Raw genomic sequence first — 19,112 nt, 5'->3', positions numbered from 1 at the left:
AGAGGCCCTCAGCTACTATTTATTTTCCTCTTGTAGAAATGATACTTGCTAGTATTTTGTTCTTTAGAAGCAGATAAAGTTACACTCTGTCTCTTCACTTAATGTGAAAACCCAAACTTTACAAATATTGTAGAGAATATTCTCTCTTCTACTGCTATTTAGTCCCTTCATTTTAAATAAGGAGATGGAAAAACACAGACTTCTTCATTAAGTACTTCAGTGTGGGATTAACAACATATACTATTGCTGCACCAAACTGGAATAATTCAAGATGTTCTAATTTTCTTACAAGCCATGTCTAATCCACTCCAGGGTGGTCACTTTTCAAGAAGCTATACTAAAACTTCTTTTGTGTCAAATTATTTTCCTAAATTTTGTATGTGTTATTCCTGTGTGTTTACCAGATATATTTACATGCAATACCTACATAGCACTGAGTAGCTGTTTCTGTGTAATACCATCCTCAGAAGATATACACTCTAGCTTTGGAAAATCTGTTACAACACAGTAAGAATGGGAAGGCCTTCATCTTTTACACAGAAGTGCCCTGGGTGTATAATGTGAAGTGTTAATAATGCCTAAGAGAGTCTCACTAAATGTTGCTCCATTAGGCTATGACATGGTTTTAGAACTGTGTTGCTTGTTAGTCTATTTAACAGAATATTAATCTGGGAATATTTTTGCAGATTATAAAAAATAATTTGTAAAATCTCCAGTTGCTCATACAAATATCTGAAGTTTGCACACAGCGTAGATTACATTAGTGTTCTGTTACATCTGTACACTGAAGCAGTCTTTGAGTGAAATTGGTCTTTTTCCTAGTAGGAATGATCTGTATTCTCCTTCTCCAGTTATATTTCATAGATATGCGCTTTGTTGTTTTCTTCCCACAGTAGATGTAAAGTCTGAGGTTCCCGTGGGACTAGAGCCTATCTCACCATTAGACTTGCGAACTGATCTCAGGATGATGGTTCCCATGGTGGACCCAATTATGCGTGAAAAGCAGCTACAGCAGGAACTACTTCTGATCCAACAGCAGCAGCAAATTCAGAAACAACTGCTGATTGCAGAGTTTCAGAAGCAGCATGAAAACCTGACCCGCCAGCATCAGGCCCAGCTCCAGGAGCACATAAAGGTAGCAATGTTTTTCATTTATCCCTCACTTTTATCTGCAAACCGAATATGCTTAGGCAGACATGCCTGAAAGGTTCACTGTGACTGAGAGACGGTGTTTGAGTGCTTATCTCTCTGTATTTGGGGGATAAAAACCTTTTCAAACAAAACTGCTAGCACCTACCCACGAGTTGCTCACAGCAGACAAAGGCAGTACTGTGTGAAACATCAAACTCATGAAGCCGCAACATCCACAGAAGATCACACTACCAATTTTACAAAGCAGTTTTCAGTATATTAAAAGACTGCCTTTTTGGGGGCTACTGTTTGAGTTTTTGTCCACAAATCAAATTGTTAGGCAAGTGCATTTGTAAAATGGAGGTGGGCCCTGAAAGTGTTGTTTTTTCACTCTTCTCTGAGCTGCCTCAGATGTAAAAAGAAAATGATTTATGGAATTACATGCACTGTGGTAGGATTGCTATAATGGATTTTGACTGGGAATTTATGATCCTTCCTTTCTTCTATTGTTTTCCTTCTGATCTACTTGCCATTATGCTACTGTACTAAGCTTCTGCTTGACGGAGCTGACAAATGCAGTGGAGCACGGCAGCAAGAGTTGGGTGATGCACTGGCGAAGAACTGTGTGCAGTTTCCAGGCACTTTCACCAAAAAAGGAAGAGTTACCTGACATTTTAATTTCATTTTAGTGACAGATAGTACTGCACTGTCCTGCTTAAATGACTACGGAGAGTTGATTAAGAGATGAAAATAAGTGTAAGCACAAAAGCAAACACTGATGTTCAATTATTCAAGGGGTTTGTTTTAGCCAGGACTGACCTAGAAAACAGTACAAACTGCAATTTCTCATGTCTTTTTGTTCTGTGCAAGTTACAACAGGAACTCCTAGCCATTAAACAACAGCAAGAACTCCTTGAAAAAGAGCAGAAACTGGAGCAACAGAGACAAGAGCAGGAACTGGAGAGGCATCGCAGGGAACAACAGCTTCCTCCCCTTCGAGGCAAAGAAAGAGGCCGAGAAAGTAAGAGCCCATGTACAATGAATCCTAATAAGTTCATCTCTTTCCCTTTGCCTTCCCTCAGCCAAAATGGATGATGAACAGAAACCTGAAGCAAGCCCACTACTGTGTGAAATATACAACTAGAGGAGCAGAGGCTGCATTTGCAGAAAGGCAGGGCAGCCTGTTGCACTCCACAGAAACACATTGCGGGTTTGTATGAAGACTTGGAGTACTGTAGGAAAGCACGTTTAGACAGACCTGTGTATCTGCCTCTCAGGAATCTAGTGCTTTTTATGAGATAGGAGGGAATTTCAAAGGTTAAAGCTTCACTTGAGGACTTCTTTCTCAAGAACTCATATCTCGATATAGAAAGTGTGTCAAAACAGCAAAAAAGTGAATTGTTTGCTGATTAACTAATTTGAGCGTTGTTTCAAGGTTGAAAATACAATGAAATGTTTAAGAATGTCTTCTCTGAGACTTCTGAATACTTTTGCTAGTACTTTTTCAAACTGCCCTGTGTTTGCTCTTGGTGCCATTTCATAAGACCCAAACAAGAGTTATTTCTAGCTCATACATAGCTTATGGTGAGTGACAGGTATAAAGGATACTGTTGAAATTTGGTGCTCACTAGAGGGAGACAGATACAAAATAATTCTCCTTACTGAGGTCAGTTTAAAAGGTTGAATAAGATTGTGGATTAAAAATGAAAATTAAGAATGAAGGCCCACGACCAGATATCGTTACTTGCCCTGCTAAGTGACCATAAGAATAAACTGAGAAAAAACAAGGCAGAAGATCCCTGTATATTATACTCCTGCTTCTTGTTTTCTTAGAATCACAGAATCATTTCAGTTGGAAGAGGCCTTTAACATCATCAAGTCCAAACACTAACCTAACACTGCCAAGCCCACCACTAAACCAAGTGCCCAGCACCATTTTTCTTGGGTGGAAAAAATGTATCTGTTCAACAGTTGTAGGTATACCATATTTTAGGCTTTAGAAATTAAAGTGTCTGTGGGTGAACAATGAATGATAAGTCCATGAAGACACCAGAAGCTGACTCAGCAAACAGCAGGCTTTGTTAGTGCTCTCACCAAAGGAAGGGCAGCATTGTGAACTCAGTGATTCCTGTCTCAGTTTGGCTTGCTGAGTGGCTGTTCAGTATGCAGCAGCTAGCCAAGCAGCACTTGTGACCTGCTGGGCCCAGCCCCAGTGTTTGCTGCTGCTGGTATTGGTCTACTTAACGAGCAGAGGAGGAAAAAAAGGTGCAGGGATGGTTGGGAGTTAAGGTGTGAAGTTGGGGGGTAGTAGAGGTATTTTATGGGAGCTGTATGTCAGGGGGACATCTTCACCAGCTAGCTGTGCTGTGTCAGAGTTGGGTAACAAAATACTTTACGTATCAGTATGCCCTAACGCTGCTACTTTGAAATAAATGTTTTTTCTTCCCTTTTTTGTCACTGTTTATGGAAAGCTGAAAGGAGATATTGCTTTTTAATACTTTTAAAATAAAGAGTATTATGGCTATCAGTAAAGAATTATATCCTATGCTGCAAGTGGGAACTGGCAGTTTAACCTGACATTGACATACCCTGCTTGTATTGAGCAACCCACCAAGAGAGGTCAAAATGCATCGTGTCTTCCTGGCGTTTTGGTCTTTCTGTTGTTTTTATGTTGTAAGAGTAATCAGCTAAGACTCATATTTCAGACTGAGATCTGTGTTCCAGACATCAGAAGTACTGCTTCTTAAGTGTCCAGAATATAAAGGCTCACTGCATCTCTTTCTACATCATTCTGCTCATAATCAAGACAGCATTCAGAGGGCAGTTTTGCTGTGCTATTACTATTACTTTAGTGAAAGAAAAAAAAACCTCTTTACTGCAAACTCAAAGTGACCTTTTGTCACTATCTTTTTAGTTCTATCTTTGGTTTTATTTTTGGGAATTATTAGGAAATAATTTAAATTCTTTAGATACATCTGGCCCTGGGTAAACGGCTTCATCTGCCGTTGAAATATTCCTTATGACTTCAATGGATTTCTGGCTTGTGGCCAACTTTAGTCTTCTATAGAGAAATGTTTAATCCAAATGTTACCTCATTTTGACTGATTTCCACCATTTTTTTTTCATAGTTTACAACACTTCCAGCAGAAAGACACGGGCTCTTTTTTGTGTTACGGTTTTTGTTCTTTTTTTTCTTCTTTTTAAGTAAAGGTGTGTTTAATTCTGTGTGTCTTAGGAGCAGTGGCCAGTACAGAAGTGAAGCAGAAACTTCAGGAGTTCCTTTTGAGTAAATCAGCAACAAAAGACTCTCCAGCAAATGGGAAAAATCATTCCATGAGCCGCCACCCCAAGCTCTGGTACACGTATGTTTGGTATTAAGCTGTTTCCTTGCCTTGTGGATGTATCTAAGTTAGCAAAAAGCCAGAAGTGCTGAAGAATACTCAGTGTTCAGTGATGAGAGCTATACAAAACAAGATGCTGCCAGAAGTTTGCATACATTTTTAATTTCAACTGCTTCATATCTTGATATTATCACAAATTTTACAGCTATACCTGTTATTTTTTTCAAGGCTCTTCATTTTTTGCAGTTGTAACAACTTTGTGTCAGGAGATTAGGACATCCCTTTTTCCTATTGTATCTAGCAACAGGACAAGGGGTAATGGGATGAATCTGGAACACAAGAAGTTCCACTTAAGTATAAGAAAAAACTATTTCACTGTGAGGGTGAGGGAGCCCTGGCACGGGCTGCCCAGAGGGGTTGTGGAGTCTCCTTCCTTGGAGGTCTTCAAAGACCCGCCTGGACACATTCCTATGCGACCTGGTCTAGATGAACCTGCTTCTGCAGGGGGGTTGGACTAGATGATCTCTACAGGTCCCTTCCAACCCCTACCATTCTATGATTCTATGATTTACTTGGATTTTGAATCAATCACAGAACTTGTTTCTTCTTGAAGAGATGCTGCTTTTCATTGAAGTTACTTGAATGTTGTAAGTAACTCACAAGGATTTTGAGGATAGCAGTCATTTAACTTTTCTTACTCTGATGGATTTTAGTATCCAAAATTGCATATTTTTATGATGCCTTGGTAAGAATCTGCTTAGGCCTTTGAAACAGGTTGTTTTTTTGATTCCTGTAAAGTGGCTATTAATATTTTAAGAGTTTACAGTTTTTATCCCCACCTTTTTTTTTGGTGCTAATTAATCCCTTTTTAACTTCCTTATTACAACAGATACATAAGTCAGTCCAACCTCCTGAACTCTGGCTGCATTTCTAAAAGGTTTCAATGCTATGCCCAAATTGACCTTCAAGTTCACAAACAGAAATGCATGTGGTACACTAGATTTCTGTGTTGTATTTGTTCCTTTTAAAAAGAATTACTGGAGGCCTGCCCGTGTTGTTTATGTCAGAGCATTGAAATAACGTGATTTAACATATAGTTACATTGTTTCTGGTGGATATATAGCGTTTTTTTTTTTTTCCCAAATACTTTGTAAAATTCTGTTGAGTATGTGGGATTTCTGGACTAATAATCTGAGTTTAATTTCAAGTCTTCAGGTGAGTGAGAACAAGGACCTCTGCAGAGGATGTTTTCTGCTACACTAAGGAAAATAGTGGTTTCTGTCATGCCTCTCCTTTTGGCAGAGACATACTATTGATTAACCACACCACATTGGAAAGATAGGGAGAGACTATAAAAAGCCAAGTATAATTATGTTTGAATAAATACAAAGGTTGAAACTTTCTATCCTTTCCCTCTCTCTCCCTCTAAATAGAAAAGTCAGCCAAACAAAAATACCCACATGTCTCTGGGCCAAATGATGCAATTTCTTTGCATTTTTCAGTTTGCATATTCAGAAAGATTTGCCCACACTGTTTCTTTCATCCGGCAGCTGTCAGAATGCACTCTTCAGCTTGGAGCTATGTGCTGCAGAGTGATGTGTTCACAAGACTTGTAAACTGAACTTAAATGCAAGGTTTTATCTATCTTGTCCACTAAGTAGTTTGTTTCTTTAGTTTTCCCCCCTCAATGATAATAATAACTCAGTATTTCTGATTAGTTTTTTAGGAGCACCCTTGCCTGAAAATTCCCCACTTTTTGATGGAAGAGACTGGATCAATGTATATCTATTTGTACCTGATAAACAAAACTTGAATGGCTTTTGCTGTGCCTCAGCTGGTTCATATTAAAACGCAACAATCTAAAATGGTCAGTTCTCCAAACTGGTGACAGATCCTGTCTGAAGGTCAACATGACTCTTATCCTATGTGACTTTTATAATGAGTGAAAAAAGTGTGTTCTTGGGAATCCCAAGGAGTTCCATAACTTACTGTAAAAGTGAAATTGGTTACATGAGCCTGTGGTTTGTGCACACTCAGACGAACAAGAATGTAAACACAGCTGAGACATGTGCACAACATGTGTAGATGGTTACTGCTGGTCACCTCAGTGACTGCTAATTTGTGACCTCTCTGTGTCTGCTGCAGGGCTGCCCACCATACCTCACTGGATCAAAGCTCTCCACCCCTGAGCGGGGCCTCGCCACCATACAAATACACTTTACCAGGGGCACAGGATGCCAAGGATGATTTTCCACTTCGTAAAACGGGTGAGTTAGCATAGTTTATTTGAGACTCTTACCCTGAAATTCTCTCACCCTTTATTGTAACCACGCTGTCCATCAGCAAGGCATATATCATAATCCATAAAGCTTGTTCAGGATGATATGGTTCATAAGTTCAAAGATCCTGACTGCATCTTTACAAGGTCAGACTGACCACATGGTATCAAGAGTCGGTGTCTTCCAGTGCTAAAAGCTAGTGCAAGCTTCAGTCCTGATAAATTTACTTCCTGAACAGATCATCATTTCATAGATCTTTCATGGCATTATTTTTTTGTCTCAATATTACTTCTGGGTTTAATAGCTCTCTGTCTTTTGCATGGTAGACACACTTTAAGTGTTCAGATGGTATGCTGCCTTTAGATATCTTGAGGGGAATTCGTGGAAAGGGAAGGAACTGGATTAATATTATATTTTGTGTCATTAGTTGTCAAAGTATATGTGCAGATGTGCATACACACGCATGCTCACACACGTTTGTGCTTTTTACACATAGGAATGTGTAATATTGTACAAGATAATGCTCACAGGAACATTTTGGAATGTTTCAGAGGATATAGCAACTGAGCCTTTTGTCTTGACAACAGGTGAACTGTAGACTTGACATTTTCTGCACCATAAAGAAAGCTAGGGGGATGGTGGTGGAGTCCTCAGGTCCTTGGTGCAGTGACCAGTATCCAGGAATGCAGGGAGACACTAAGAAAAGGGAGGGGGGTGGGAGAAAGAAAAGAAAACATAAGATTGCTTATTGCATGTGTCTGCTGTTGAGTGATACAGTTACATTCAGAGAGAAAGTCTGACCCCCTACTGTGCTAACAGCCTTTGAATGTAATTTAGCCACTGGGAGATTGAAAACTAACTGCAAAACTGGTACTGACTTTAAAAGAAGTGGCATTTGGAACTACCATACATTCAGAATGAAAATCCAGTCTAATACTTGGGGGCAGACTCTCTAAGCTCATATCATATCCCCAAATATTTTCAAAGGAATGAAAGCATGAAAAGCAAAATGCTAATTTATTGTAGCTGAATTACTCTTTGTGCAATATGGTGACAATATAACAGGATTCTGTGGAGTCTTGTTCACGCTATTGAGTCAAAATAAGCCCTTATGTAGTTCTCTGCTTAATACCACTGTGCAACATATATTTTCTTTGCCAATAGAATATACATTTTCATTTTTTAAACAAAAGGATACGTTACATCTTCTAAATGCCATGAGTTCATCTACATGTTTTTGAAATGCAAGTTTTAATTTTTCTTCCATGTTTATATATCTTAAATGTTATGATTTATATTTATGACGTGTCAAACTGTTGATCTGTAAAACAAAACATTTTCAAACATTGTAGCAGTAAAGTTTTCGTGCAGCTGCTAATACTTTTATATCTCTGTGGGGCTTTCAAAATATTCCTTAATTCAATTCCCATTGTCTGCATAAGAGAACTATAATATAATTAAATCCAGATGTTTTCTATATGTTATTCCAAATATTTGGGCATGCAATACATCAGTTCCAAAATTGAACAAAGGACATGATGACTCTCTGAAAAGATATCTACAGAATAAATAGACACATCATTAGCATAACCATTTCTATGGCATTTACTTAGTGATTCTGATAAGCAAATGTAAATTAAGTGTACAGTATGTTGTATGTTAGCAAGAGAGTATATTTGATTGCTCTCTACATCCGTGAAAACAGCAACTGTTAAATATCCTGTTTACACATTCAGTCTCTCTGTATACTGGAGCTGTTTAATTCCACCCTTCAGCAATGTCCCCACAAAGGTTGCAATGATTGTTCATCAGGTTGAGAGTAAAAGCAACAGGAACCGAATCGACACAAGTCAAATGACCCTCAACGGATCTGTGTGGTTACAGGGCCATCCTCCAGGCAGAGGGGACATTGTGGAGCCTGTGTCATCCTCATGGGACCTTCCTAGACAAAGATGTCCCACGAACACTCATGTATATGGACAGGCTATAAGCCTGCAGAAATCTGACCTTTACCATGAGGGGTGAACCTCTTTTCCTTTCCTTTAGGCTATGAATGCTTATTGCCACTGGCTCCTGGTAAACCCTCTGTGGTGCTGAACCTGCATGAAGTCAGCAATTCATATGAAAGTAGACCTCAAAGTCCTTTTGGCCTTGAAAAAGGAATACCTGTTGTGTGTTTTAATTACAGCTTTGTTTTGTTTCTCAATTTTATTTTCTGTATTCATAATATGAAATACAGAAGTATTTTCCTCTTCTCCAACTTTAATGTTATGCTCTTGGAAAATAGTTCTGATTGAATCAGTTGCTCTAAGATCAGATTTAATGGGCAACAAAGCTGAATGATTCTCTCCTGACATATTAATGTGTTTTTCAGTGATTAGTATCACACAGGCATTGTAAATCATGAGTCTTGCTTGCTCACTTTTGTTTCAGTAGTCTGTTTAACCTTTGCTTAATTAGTCCTGAAGTGGCATCTCCTTATTAATCTTTTAAAAATGAATTCAGAGGGAATGTGGTAAAGAGGAAAATACTCTGTAAAGCTTTTACTGTTCTGTCATCTAGAATGATGAGATAGGTAGATAACTAGGGAAAAACTTCAGAGTTGTGCACTTTAAATGTTTACAGTTAGGTATCAGAGTTAACACCCTAGTACAGTGACTATGGTTACTTAGTAACTCTCTTAGCCATGTGGATTTCTGTACAAGATGCAGCAGAACTTGTCAGCATTAGGCTTGACACAGCTTTGCTGCATGGAGGACTGACACTGTCCTAGGCCTAGAGGCCAGGATATGCATCTCTTTGCACAGCTGCATTCAGATGCTCTGTGTTGACAGATTTTCAAAAGAGCAGAGCAAGGGGAGGTATTGCTTCATTGGACAGAGAAATACACCATAAGGAAAAAACACACATCTGTAGCTAAGAGCAGAATTTAGCCTAAATAGCATAAGATCACATTTTTTTTAATATTCACAACTTTCACCACAGATACCAGTTGTAACGTGTTTTCCACAAAGCACCCAAAAGCAGCAGCATATGGCTCATTAACTTTCAATGAGACTAATGCATCTAAATTACCCAGAGAGGTTTGAAAATTCCTTCCTTTTACTGAACACTTTTGAAATTCATACTGACTGTGTAAGACCTCTGATGGGAAAGATGCACATTTGAAGACCTAGTAATTTAATATGGGAAACTTTAGATTGTCGATCTCCATAATTCTGTGTCTATCTGGGAAAATATTATCTGCTTGGTGAGATTACTGTAAAACTAACAAAAAATGTAGTAAACAACATGGTTTAATAGGATAGGAATTCTTTTCAAATTAAGCTTTTTGGGTTTTTTTACCTTGTTGAAATAAATGCAGACATTCTGGCAAGTGACCATAATATTTCGATTTTCTTCAGTCTGTAACATTTCATTTTCTGTGTGCAACTGTTGATGCAAACCAGCAAGAGCCAGTGAATTCTGATAAAGGTTAGCTCTCTAACCAAAACTGCATGGTTTTTTTAATTTTACTATAGATGGAATCTCTGCATTTTACCTCATGCTTTCCGTTTTTTTTTGGAAGAAATTCCTGGGGACATCATATCAAGTATATAGTGTTTTTTCTTTCCTGAGTTTGACACAATCATAGCAGAATGAGAATGCCAGTCGTTATTTCTGTCATTATTTCTAGTTATTTTCTATCTAGTTTGGGTTTATGCCAGGTGAGTGTTTCCTTGCTAATACAATTGTAAGCTTACAACTTGAATTTTGCTTAGAGATCTGAAGATTGCTCACAACAGTACTATTTGAGAAGATTTTTGTAGCTCTCTTTCCAAAAATTGGAGGAATGCTCGATGGAGATATAGCATGAAAGTTTTTAAAATAGCAATTAGTGTCAGACTTGAGAGGAAAAATTATATAATTTCATACAGGAAAAAAAAAACAGATGGTTAGATGTTGCACTTAGGGAAATGGTCTAGTGGTTCATAGGGCTGGGACAAAGGCTGGACTTGATGATCTTAAAGGTCTATTCCAGCCGAAATGATTCTATGATTCTATGACTGTTTAATATTGTGATGAAAGAGAGCAAAAAGGCTGTGCTATGTAGTCCTGAAGATCACTTTGTAAAAACCATATTAAGTTAACTTGATTAGGCCATAGAAAAACAGCATAGCTCTTATGTAAAGAGAGTGGAAGATTCCTGAATTAGAACTCAGCAGATGTAATTGGAAAAAAAAAATTAGAATATTTCCTTACCATTATTCTTTCTCCACTTAATGGCTCAGTAATTTACTGAAGCGAAGAAAAACATTTTGTGTGTGAGTTTTTCTTCCTTTCCCTTTTGTGCCACCAAATTCCGTTCCTGTTTGCATTTTCTAGGAAAGCATTCTCCTGTGAACTAACAGTGTATGAAAAGGCTGTCTTTCTGTCTTCAGTGAAAAAAAAGATTAGAGAATCATAAACCCTCAGTTACCATGTCTGCCAAAATGAAAAAAACTCAAGCTCAGTAGAGGAAAGTGTTGTTTATGAGTGAGCACAATAAATGGAAGAGGCACTTCCTTTCTTGAAGCAGAGAAATGTGAAATGATACTCCTCATTTTGTCCCATTTTTCAGGGATGCTAAGCATTCCTGCCTCTTAAAGTCCTTGTTTTCCTGGTTAAATAACAGTCTTGACAAATTTGGACTAGATGATGTGCCCAAAGGAAATCACCAGTGTTTATCACAGAGTGGGGGTGGGAAAATCCCAAGTATCCTAATTCACAGCCCTTCTTTTTCTTCACTTCTCTTCCTGTTAATCACCAGTCTTTTTAACATTCCTAAATTCATTATCAATAACTCTAGGGGGCGTAATTAGTAGTAAGAGGTTTGAGAAAGAGAAGAAACTTTCGCTTGCAATTGAAGAGTGAGTCTGAGGCAAATGGTTGTTTAACAGCTTCCTTTGGATTCCTGTAATGAGCAGGCCAAAACAAAGTTCAGCCCCTGGGAGCCAGCTGCTCTAAGGAAATGTAATACCAGCATAGCTACTGTGCTGGGCTGCAGTCATCTCGGGTCCATCAGTGCTCTGCAGCTCCCAAGCTGGTGATGAAGAGGCATACCATAATCACTCACTGTAATTTAGCTTTAGTTAGAGGAGAAATTTTTTGAGATAGTTTAAAACTAAATAAGATAGGATTAATGGCACTGTCAGAGAGAAAAGAGCTTGTATAGGTATGCTTTGGTATCATGGAAGCTGCCAGGGCCTGCAGCAGGATTCAACAGGAGTCACCACCAGGATGTTTCCCGTGAAGACCACCATAGTCGTCTCATCAGTGCAAGATTGTTCCTCTAATGTAATTTATTTAACACTTGCTTTTAAATGCAGGAAGCAAAGGTGTTATATGTGGGTGATTCTTACTTGGTTTCAAGATGACATGTATTTTTTTTTTTAGCAAAAATCCCACTACTTGTATATACATTATTTTTTATCTTGCTTTAGATACTTACTTCGCTTTAGATACCGAACGTTCTTGATGGTTAGACTAATTATACAATCTTGGCCTAAATGCTATCTTAGTTTTCCTTTTACTACCCAATGCATAAGTTCTGCTTTGTGTGATTACATAAAGGTTTTCTTACACAAACTGTGTATGTTTTCACAAACATTTCATAAATTAGCATTAACAAGCAGCTTGTATGGTTTTTTGATAATCAGATACTAGACACCTTTTTGCCTTTTGAACCTGAAGGCATACCTTAAATAAAGAGCAGGGAGCAGTCCCAAAATCTAAAGCATTTTAGGAGCATAATATTTGAAATGAAATTGAAAATGAAGTGTAATGGTTTTAATGGGCATTTCAAACTCTATTCCCACTGGATAAATAAGATACAAAATATTTCAGACTCTTTGAAGTCAATAGAAAGTGTCCTGTTTACCGGATTTCAGTGAACTAGGATTTTTCCTAGTATCTAGGGCAGGGACAGTTGAAAACTTTTAGAAAAGTAAACAAGAACATCTAAATGATGGCAAAAAGAGAGAAATGGAGAAGTGAAAAGTGGAAATCACATGGTATCAGATCATCCAAAATAGAAGATGTTGGTTAGTAAAGATTGCACTTCTCCAAACTCCTGCAAAACATAGTTTCAGTGAAAAAATCTGTTCAAACCCACAACTCCAATTAAGGGGTTTAGCTGCCAAATAACATGTTCTGGCTAAAGGCAAGTAAGTATTACAGAGCCGTTCATGAACAACGGCATAAGCTTTGTACTTAGCTTTTGATTTTCTCATGGGAAAGTAATATAAATGAGAGTGATACCTCCCTGTTGGCTTTAACTGTTAGAAATGCAAAGCATGCTGAAATTGTACATAATTCTCTTCCAAAGGAAAGGAAATAGCATTTCAATGGTTTTCCTCAGTGTCTCGTTGAGTTATGGTGGTGCACAATTATTCCTGTTAAATTACTCTACCAGATGGAAGGTTACATTGTATATTTAGCTAATTAAGTTGTAAGGATCTGGAATTATATCCCAGAGCATAAAGAACCTATCTAAAAGTAAACTTGTTTTAATTCAATTTCATTGTAAAGGTACAGTGTCAACATCTAATTAAGACTTTAAACAGGTGGGGTTCTTCTCACTTTGCTGAACATGTAGAAATCCTTTCACAAAGTCAACCTCACCTACAGGAGTTTAAACAAACAAGTTTTGAAAGTCTGAGGAACTACGGTGCCAATTTTATCTTAATTTGTCTTCAGTGGAGCTGAGATGCCTTTCTACCCTTGAGCTGAATTTGGCCCATAGTTCTCATCTGCTAGGAAGGCAGGGTATACTCTGTTTTGTTTGCTTTGCTTTGCTTGGCGTCCTGTACTCTCTGTGGCCTTTGGACAAATCTAAAGAGTACACTTAACAATCTAGACCTGCCCAGCTGTCATCTAGTGGTGACACTGGTGCCCTGTTACACTGGGGGAGAGGGTGATGGTGTTTCAACCTAAATTTCTGAAGGTTTAGGAAATATTCAATTATACTTTTTGCCTGCCATCAATGAGTTATCACTGTTGGATATTTTCCTAGATTAAAATCTGTGGGATTTAATCACCCTATTAACTAACTCCTTCTTGTATGATGCTTGGGAAACAACATAATTGTGAACATGATGATTCTATAAAAAAAATTAATTGTGTATCTAGGAGTCAAATTGTGACCTCACAAAAGCCTCGACTTCTGGTGCTACGGAATTATCTCTGGAAGTTCTCCATTGAAGAAAATATTTTTTCTTGGCAAAATTAGTGATTCCGTGGATGTTGAAGGAAGATTTAGGATAAACCATGGAATTTGCAGAAAGTTACAGTATTATATTCCCATTGCTTCTTCTCAACTAGAACAGACTGGTGTTTATGGTCAGAAGAGGGGGCAAAAATAAATGATGGAACAAGTTTGGTTCTTACCATTCGACAGGGAATACCCTTTATTAAATGGCCCATTTCACCATCTTCTTTCTCCTCTACAGCTCTGCAGAACTCAGTTGCGATTTGGCTCCTGGAAGTTCTGTAAAAGATGAGAACTAATTTTGAAAGTTCTTTTAGTCTACATTTCAAGACAATATAGCATTATTTGTTTGTAATCCCATATTTGTCATTGGAAAAGAATATTAGGAAGAAGATTAGGATGGACCTGACATAGCAGTAATAAGCCATGATTTCAGAAGACCTGATGTGTAATGAAGGCTCAAGAGGCCCAATGAAACCATGGCCTTGTTGAAACAACCTTATAGCCTAGTGGTGCAAATACAAGGAGGTGTTTCTGTGCTAAGAAATAGAAGTTATTTAGAATTCTCTCAAGACATCTGTTCTTTTGCCTCGCAGCTAACATGCAGAACAAATATCAAGAAGAAATATATTACACTTTCATGAAAAGTATCAAGATCTCTCATTCTGGCTAAAGGCAAACAGTATACTAAGTAATTCCTACGTCTAACTCCATAAATCGTTCCTAGAAAGATAACACTTGTTTGCATGGATAATAAAACAGAAATTTTATGTTTCATACAGACAGTAGTGAATAACAAGGTAAAGTCAGATAGTTAGAACAGCTTCAGGGAATATTTCAGTTTTGAACCTTCTTTAGGAAATAAACAAAAATTTGCTAATCTTGTTAACTTAGCTTCCGTAGCCTGAAGAGAGATGAAGGGCTGTGAGATCCCCTATAATCTAATTAGCTCATTTACCATGTGTTTCACTAAACTTGTTTTTTTATTTAGGGAATGGATATTTACCTTAGTCTAAATAAATAAAGCATTCTACCTTTTACAAAAGTAAAATAAAGCAGAGGACTAAAGGGTTTCACATATGACCAGCAGTCCCCTTAAAGTGAACAGTTGTACAGGAAACAGTTTCGGCGTATGCTGAAAACACATGAAGTGATGCAAGCCAGAAAAACAAAGTGTCTCCATCCTGTACTGCTGTATCTGGGGCTCCCGCCTCATTGGGACCACCCAGCGGTCAGGTCCGTGTAATTCTTGGAAGGACTTTAGAGGACATGTGTAAATAGCTTTTAGTCTCATGAATCTAATTTAAAATTCTTTCAGAAATGGCATTTTAAATCCTCAGAATTTAAAAATCATCAAACCTGCTGAATTCTATGATACCTCTATGCTGGTATCTCAGTCTGTCGGCCAGCAAGGAGGATGTCCACGTTGCCCATTGTCCAGTATAGTATTGTACTGGGATGTGGCCTTCTACAGCAAGTGCCAATCGTATGAAAACCAAAAGCCACTACTTATCTTGCCTATGCCTAATGTATTCAGCTGTGTGGAGGTGGCTGAAACAGTCTGTGGCTACCTACAGGAAGCCAGAGCAGAAGTCAGAAAATCCATGCAGAGCAGAGACTATTTACATGTCTGCAAAAGCCATGTGCAGCAAAAGAAAGTCTGTGGGACCATCACGTCTCTCAGAAGGACAAACTAATTTGCAGCTTTCCCTGAAGTATCTGGGGATGTTGGAAGCTATTTTGGTCCCTGACTCGTGTTCCCTGCTTCTTTAGCTTTCTGCTTGGCTTTGGTTGCATTCATAGTTTGGATGAGGAAGCCCAAATTATCTTCTCATTTATTCTTTCTGATGGTACATAGGAGTATCTTGTGGCTTTCATTTGGTGTGCATCACTGAGTGGGAAACTCGGAAGTTTCTCTGTAGCCTGCTGCCTTCAGACTTGCTTCTTAGAAACCTTAAATACTCCTCTTTTGGCTGTTTTTGTTGGTGCAGTAGTCAGGTGGGGTTTTACTTTTTCCTTGATCTTCAAATCCTGGCATGGCACAGACAGTCAGGCTACTTTGTTATGTATCTTACCATGGTGACTGGGACCCCAAGGTATCAACCAGGAGCCTGTTGTGCTATACAGTAGACCCAAAAAATTAGGATCTCTTCACAGTAAATTTTCTCATTCTTCTGCTCCTGCTTCAGGTGAAACCATGAGAGAGATCAAGTCATCTCATTAGCCACATCCAGTATCTTCTTGAAAATTCTCAGTTGCCATAGTGCTAGAAAGAAACTTGATGAAGGATAAGTCATAGGTGCCCTTTCTATACCACCATTGTGCTGACCAGTACCATCTCATTATTTTCTCTTGTACCTCTGGTGGTCTATATGTAATCCTTTTGCCCTGTAACCGAGGCTTTAAGCTGTCTCTGACATGGACTGTCATGATTATGTGTTGTAAAGTACATAAAGTTTATCTGTGCATGGGTCTCTAGTACAGTAGTATAAAAAATGGCAATCTATGTGAAAAAAAAGATTCTTTGAGTGTATATTCTGTTATTGATACTTGTAAGATAGAAGGCAGAAAAAAATGATAACTGCTGCAAGGAGTACAGCATAGAATATGTTGAAATCAGTATAATGTATGGCCCTTCACAGCTTTGAAAAAAAAAAAAAAGAGAATGCTAAAGAAATAGAGAACACCAGCAAAGATTTACTTGAAGTTCTTGAAGTCTGTTTCTTAAGTGTTTCTGTTGAGTGAATTATGATGTAGAAGTTGGAGTTGTTGTTTCAAGATGATCTTGGTGATAACAGCTGGTGCCTGGGCAATAGGGAACAATTTACTTTTCCAAGTAAGATGTGAATTTTGCCACTGTTGGTTGTGCTCTTGTTGGAATCTTTATAGCCAAATTTAGCATCATCTGCCCCAACTGCCCCACAGCTTTTCTAAGCCAGCCTGCCAGCAAGGAAAAGGAAATGCTTTCACTTTAGAGCCTTTCGAAGTCTGGACAAAAGCTTACTTTCTGTTCTTCTGATTTCCTATATATGGCTTTAGCCTCGAGATGAGGACCTACTCACTGTGCACCCTCTCCCATCCCCCATTTCCTGCCTGGGTTCATTAAGTGCTGATTTGAAGTTGGCACACGCTCTTCTGATACAAAAGTAGTACTGTATTCCAGGAACCATCAGAAAGTAGTGCATTATTATCTTTTACATTCCCTTGGTATACGTGTCCTCTCCCCATGCATAGAAAACATTTGTATTCCTTCTTAAATATTTATTTCTGTGTGTTTAATAAGAAGAAATAGTGAAGCAAAGCCCTGTAAAAAACCCCCAAAATCTCAGTTCATTTGGGAGAAATGTGGCTCCAGGCTATATTCTTTAATGCTAGTATCTGGAAGTTGCTCATGTTAAGCAAAGTGGAGTGTAGGACAGAATTACTTCACCAAATTATTTTCCTATCTCTCATGCTCGTGTTTCAGTATTTGTGTTTCTTAGGAGAGAATAGTTTTCTTTCACCTGAGCAATAATGGTTGTTGTGATTAAATTCACATGTACCTATATAGAAGGCTGTGTATTTTCCATTTTTAACAGTTTAGTTACTTCTTTACTGCTGTATGAAGCTGCCATAAAATAAGACAAAAATAGTTCAGATGCTGCCTTTCTTCTTCACGTAGAACCAAAGTTCTCAGTTCTGTAGAGATAATTACAAGTCATGCAAAGGGGTTAGGTAACCAATCCTTGGGTTAGCTGTGATATCTTCTGTTGTTGTCTAAATGAATACTTTCTGTACTTGTCATATGTTGTTCCCATTTACAGTAATTTAAAGAGTAACACTGATTCCTTATAACCAGCAGTAAAAATAGAGTAAACCAGAGAGTAGCAGTGAGACTGAAGAAACCATATTACTGTGACACCTCATTATTCCAAATTATGCTGCAGTTACATTAAAAATCATTTTCATGCTGGTCTTTTCATAAATCCACTCAAGTGAATCACTCAAGTAAGTATCAGATGATGCCCATCAAGATCAGTGACATGGGTTTTGGTGCCCTTCAGAGAAAATAGCTGTGTGTTTTTGTTTTCTTAGCAACAAAACACTCTCAAATAATACATTTGCACTTTCTACAAGTGGGAACTGGTTATTACTTGTTCCAACGGGCTAAATGTAGTAGAAGTGCAAAGATTTATGGAGCAAGTAGGCTAGGCTGACAGTGACCAATTAGACCAGATGTATACTGCTGCTTAGAGGGATTTTAGGTGAGTAGCCCAGCTACTAGCCTGCTGCCATGAAAACTTGCAATCCCATTTTCCTTATCTGCCACACTCATTCCTGGCCATGTCCTCTTGTTTATCCTCTTGTCTCTGGCATTCTGAACCCTTGGTCGGGTGATTCAGACCACTCTAGTTGCAGGGATCTAACCTGGCAAGCCCTACCTCATTCAGCAACTCCAGTGCTTTAGAAGAGGCTCCATTTCCTCAGACAGGTGATACAGGACATATCCTGGATGGGGTAGAATTAATCTACTTTTGAGTCATGGACCCCAGTGGAATGCTTGATATACAGAAAGTTAGCTACATGCATTAATTATCATACTGAGTCAGTGTCTTGGTTTACAGTTTGATCACCACATAGAGTAATAGACTATGTGAAGGTCTTTTCAGTCATTTTGTGGTAGTAATGGAGCAAAGAAAGGTTAATTCTTAGAGGCTTGTATCTACATGAGGAAGGGACTCTGTGGCAAGTTGGTGAGTAAAGGTTTAGCCTCAGAAGTTATTCGGCACTGCCAAATACACATCTTTTCCACATGGAGAATGCCTTTGGGTGGTGGACATAGCCTTAGCTGTGGATTAATTAAACTGAGCAAAGGTACTAATAATATGCAGCAGAAATACTTATCACCAGTGGCTAATGCAAAATGGTTATTTTGCGCATTATCTCTCTGTAGACAGCTTCTAAGAAACAGTAGTTAAAGGATTGAACCAAATGTTCATTTGAAACCTAAGACAAGTAATGGTAATTATTTTTTACCATTTGCTACTAAGGCTTTCCAAATGCTTTGCACATAGTAGGGGAACAGTTTGGGGTTTTGTTTTGTTTTGTTTTAAAGTTTGAAAAATTTATTTTCACTTTTTGCTCACTTATTTG

The 19,112-nt window shown here is 38.2% G+C and overlaps 1 protein-coding gene across 4 annotated transcripts in view; it reads left to right on the top strand.

Annotated features, from left to right (window-relative positions):
• HDAC9 (histone deacetylase 9) overlaps positions 1–19,112 on the top strand; it is a 387,397-nt gene that overhangs the window by 163,931 nt on the left and 204,354 nt on the right. Inside the window, exons 3-6 of one of the 4 annotated variants that reach the window (XM_061996670.1) lie at positions 894–1,135; positions 2,002–2,152; positions 4,367–4,493; positions 6,618–6,739. In XM_061996670.1, the coding sequence (XP_061852654.1) occupies positions 894–1,135; positions 2,002–2,152; positions 4,367–4,493; positions 6,618–6,739 (642 nt within the window). Of the gene's footprint in view, positions 1–893; positions 1,136–2,001; positions 2,153–4,366; positions 4,503–6,617; positions 6,740–19,112 lie in introns of all 4 variants that reach the window. The other 3 variants (XM_061996674.1, XM_061996673.1, XM_061996672.1) reach the window with 3 other exon arrangements.

This window comes from Colius striatus, chromosome 5 (genome assembly GCF_028858725.1).
Source record: "Colius striatus isolate bColStr4 chromosome 5, bColStr4.1.hap1, whole genome shotgun sequence".
Lineage (NCBI taxonomy): Eukaryota > Metazoa > Chordata > Aves > Coliiformes > Coliidae > Colius > Colius striatus.
This window is presented reverse-complemented; position numbering and strand designations above follow the sequence as displayed.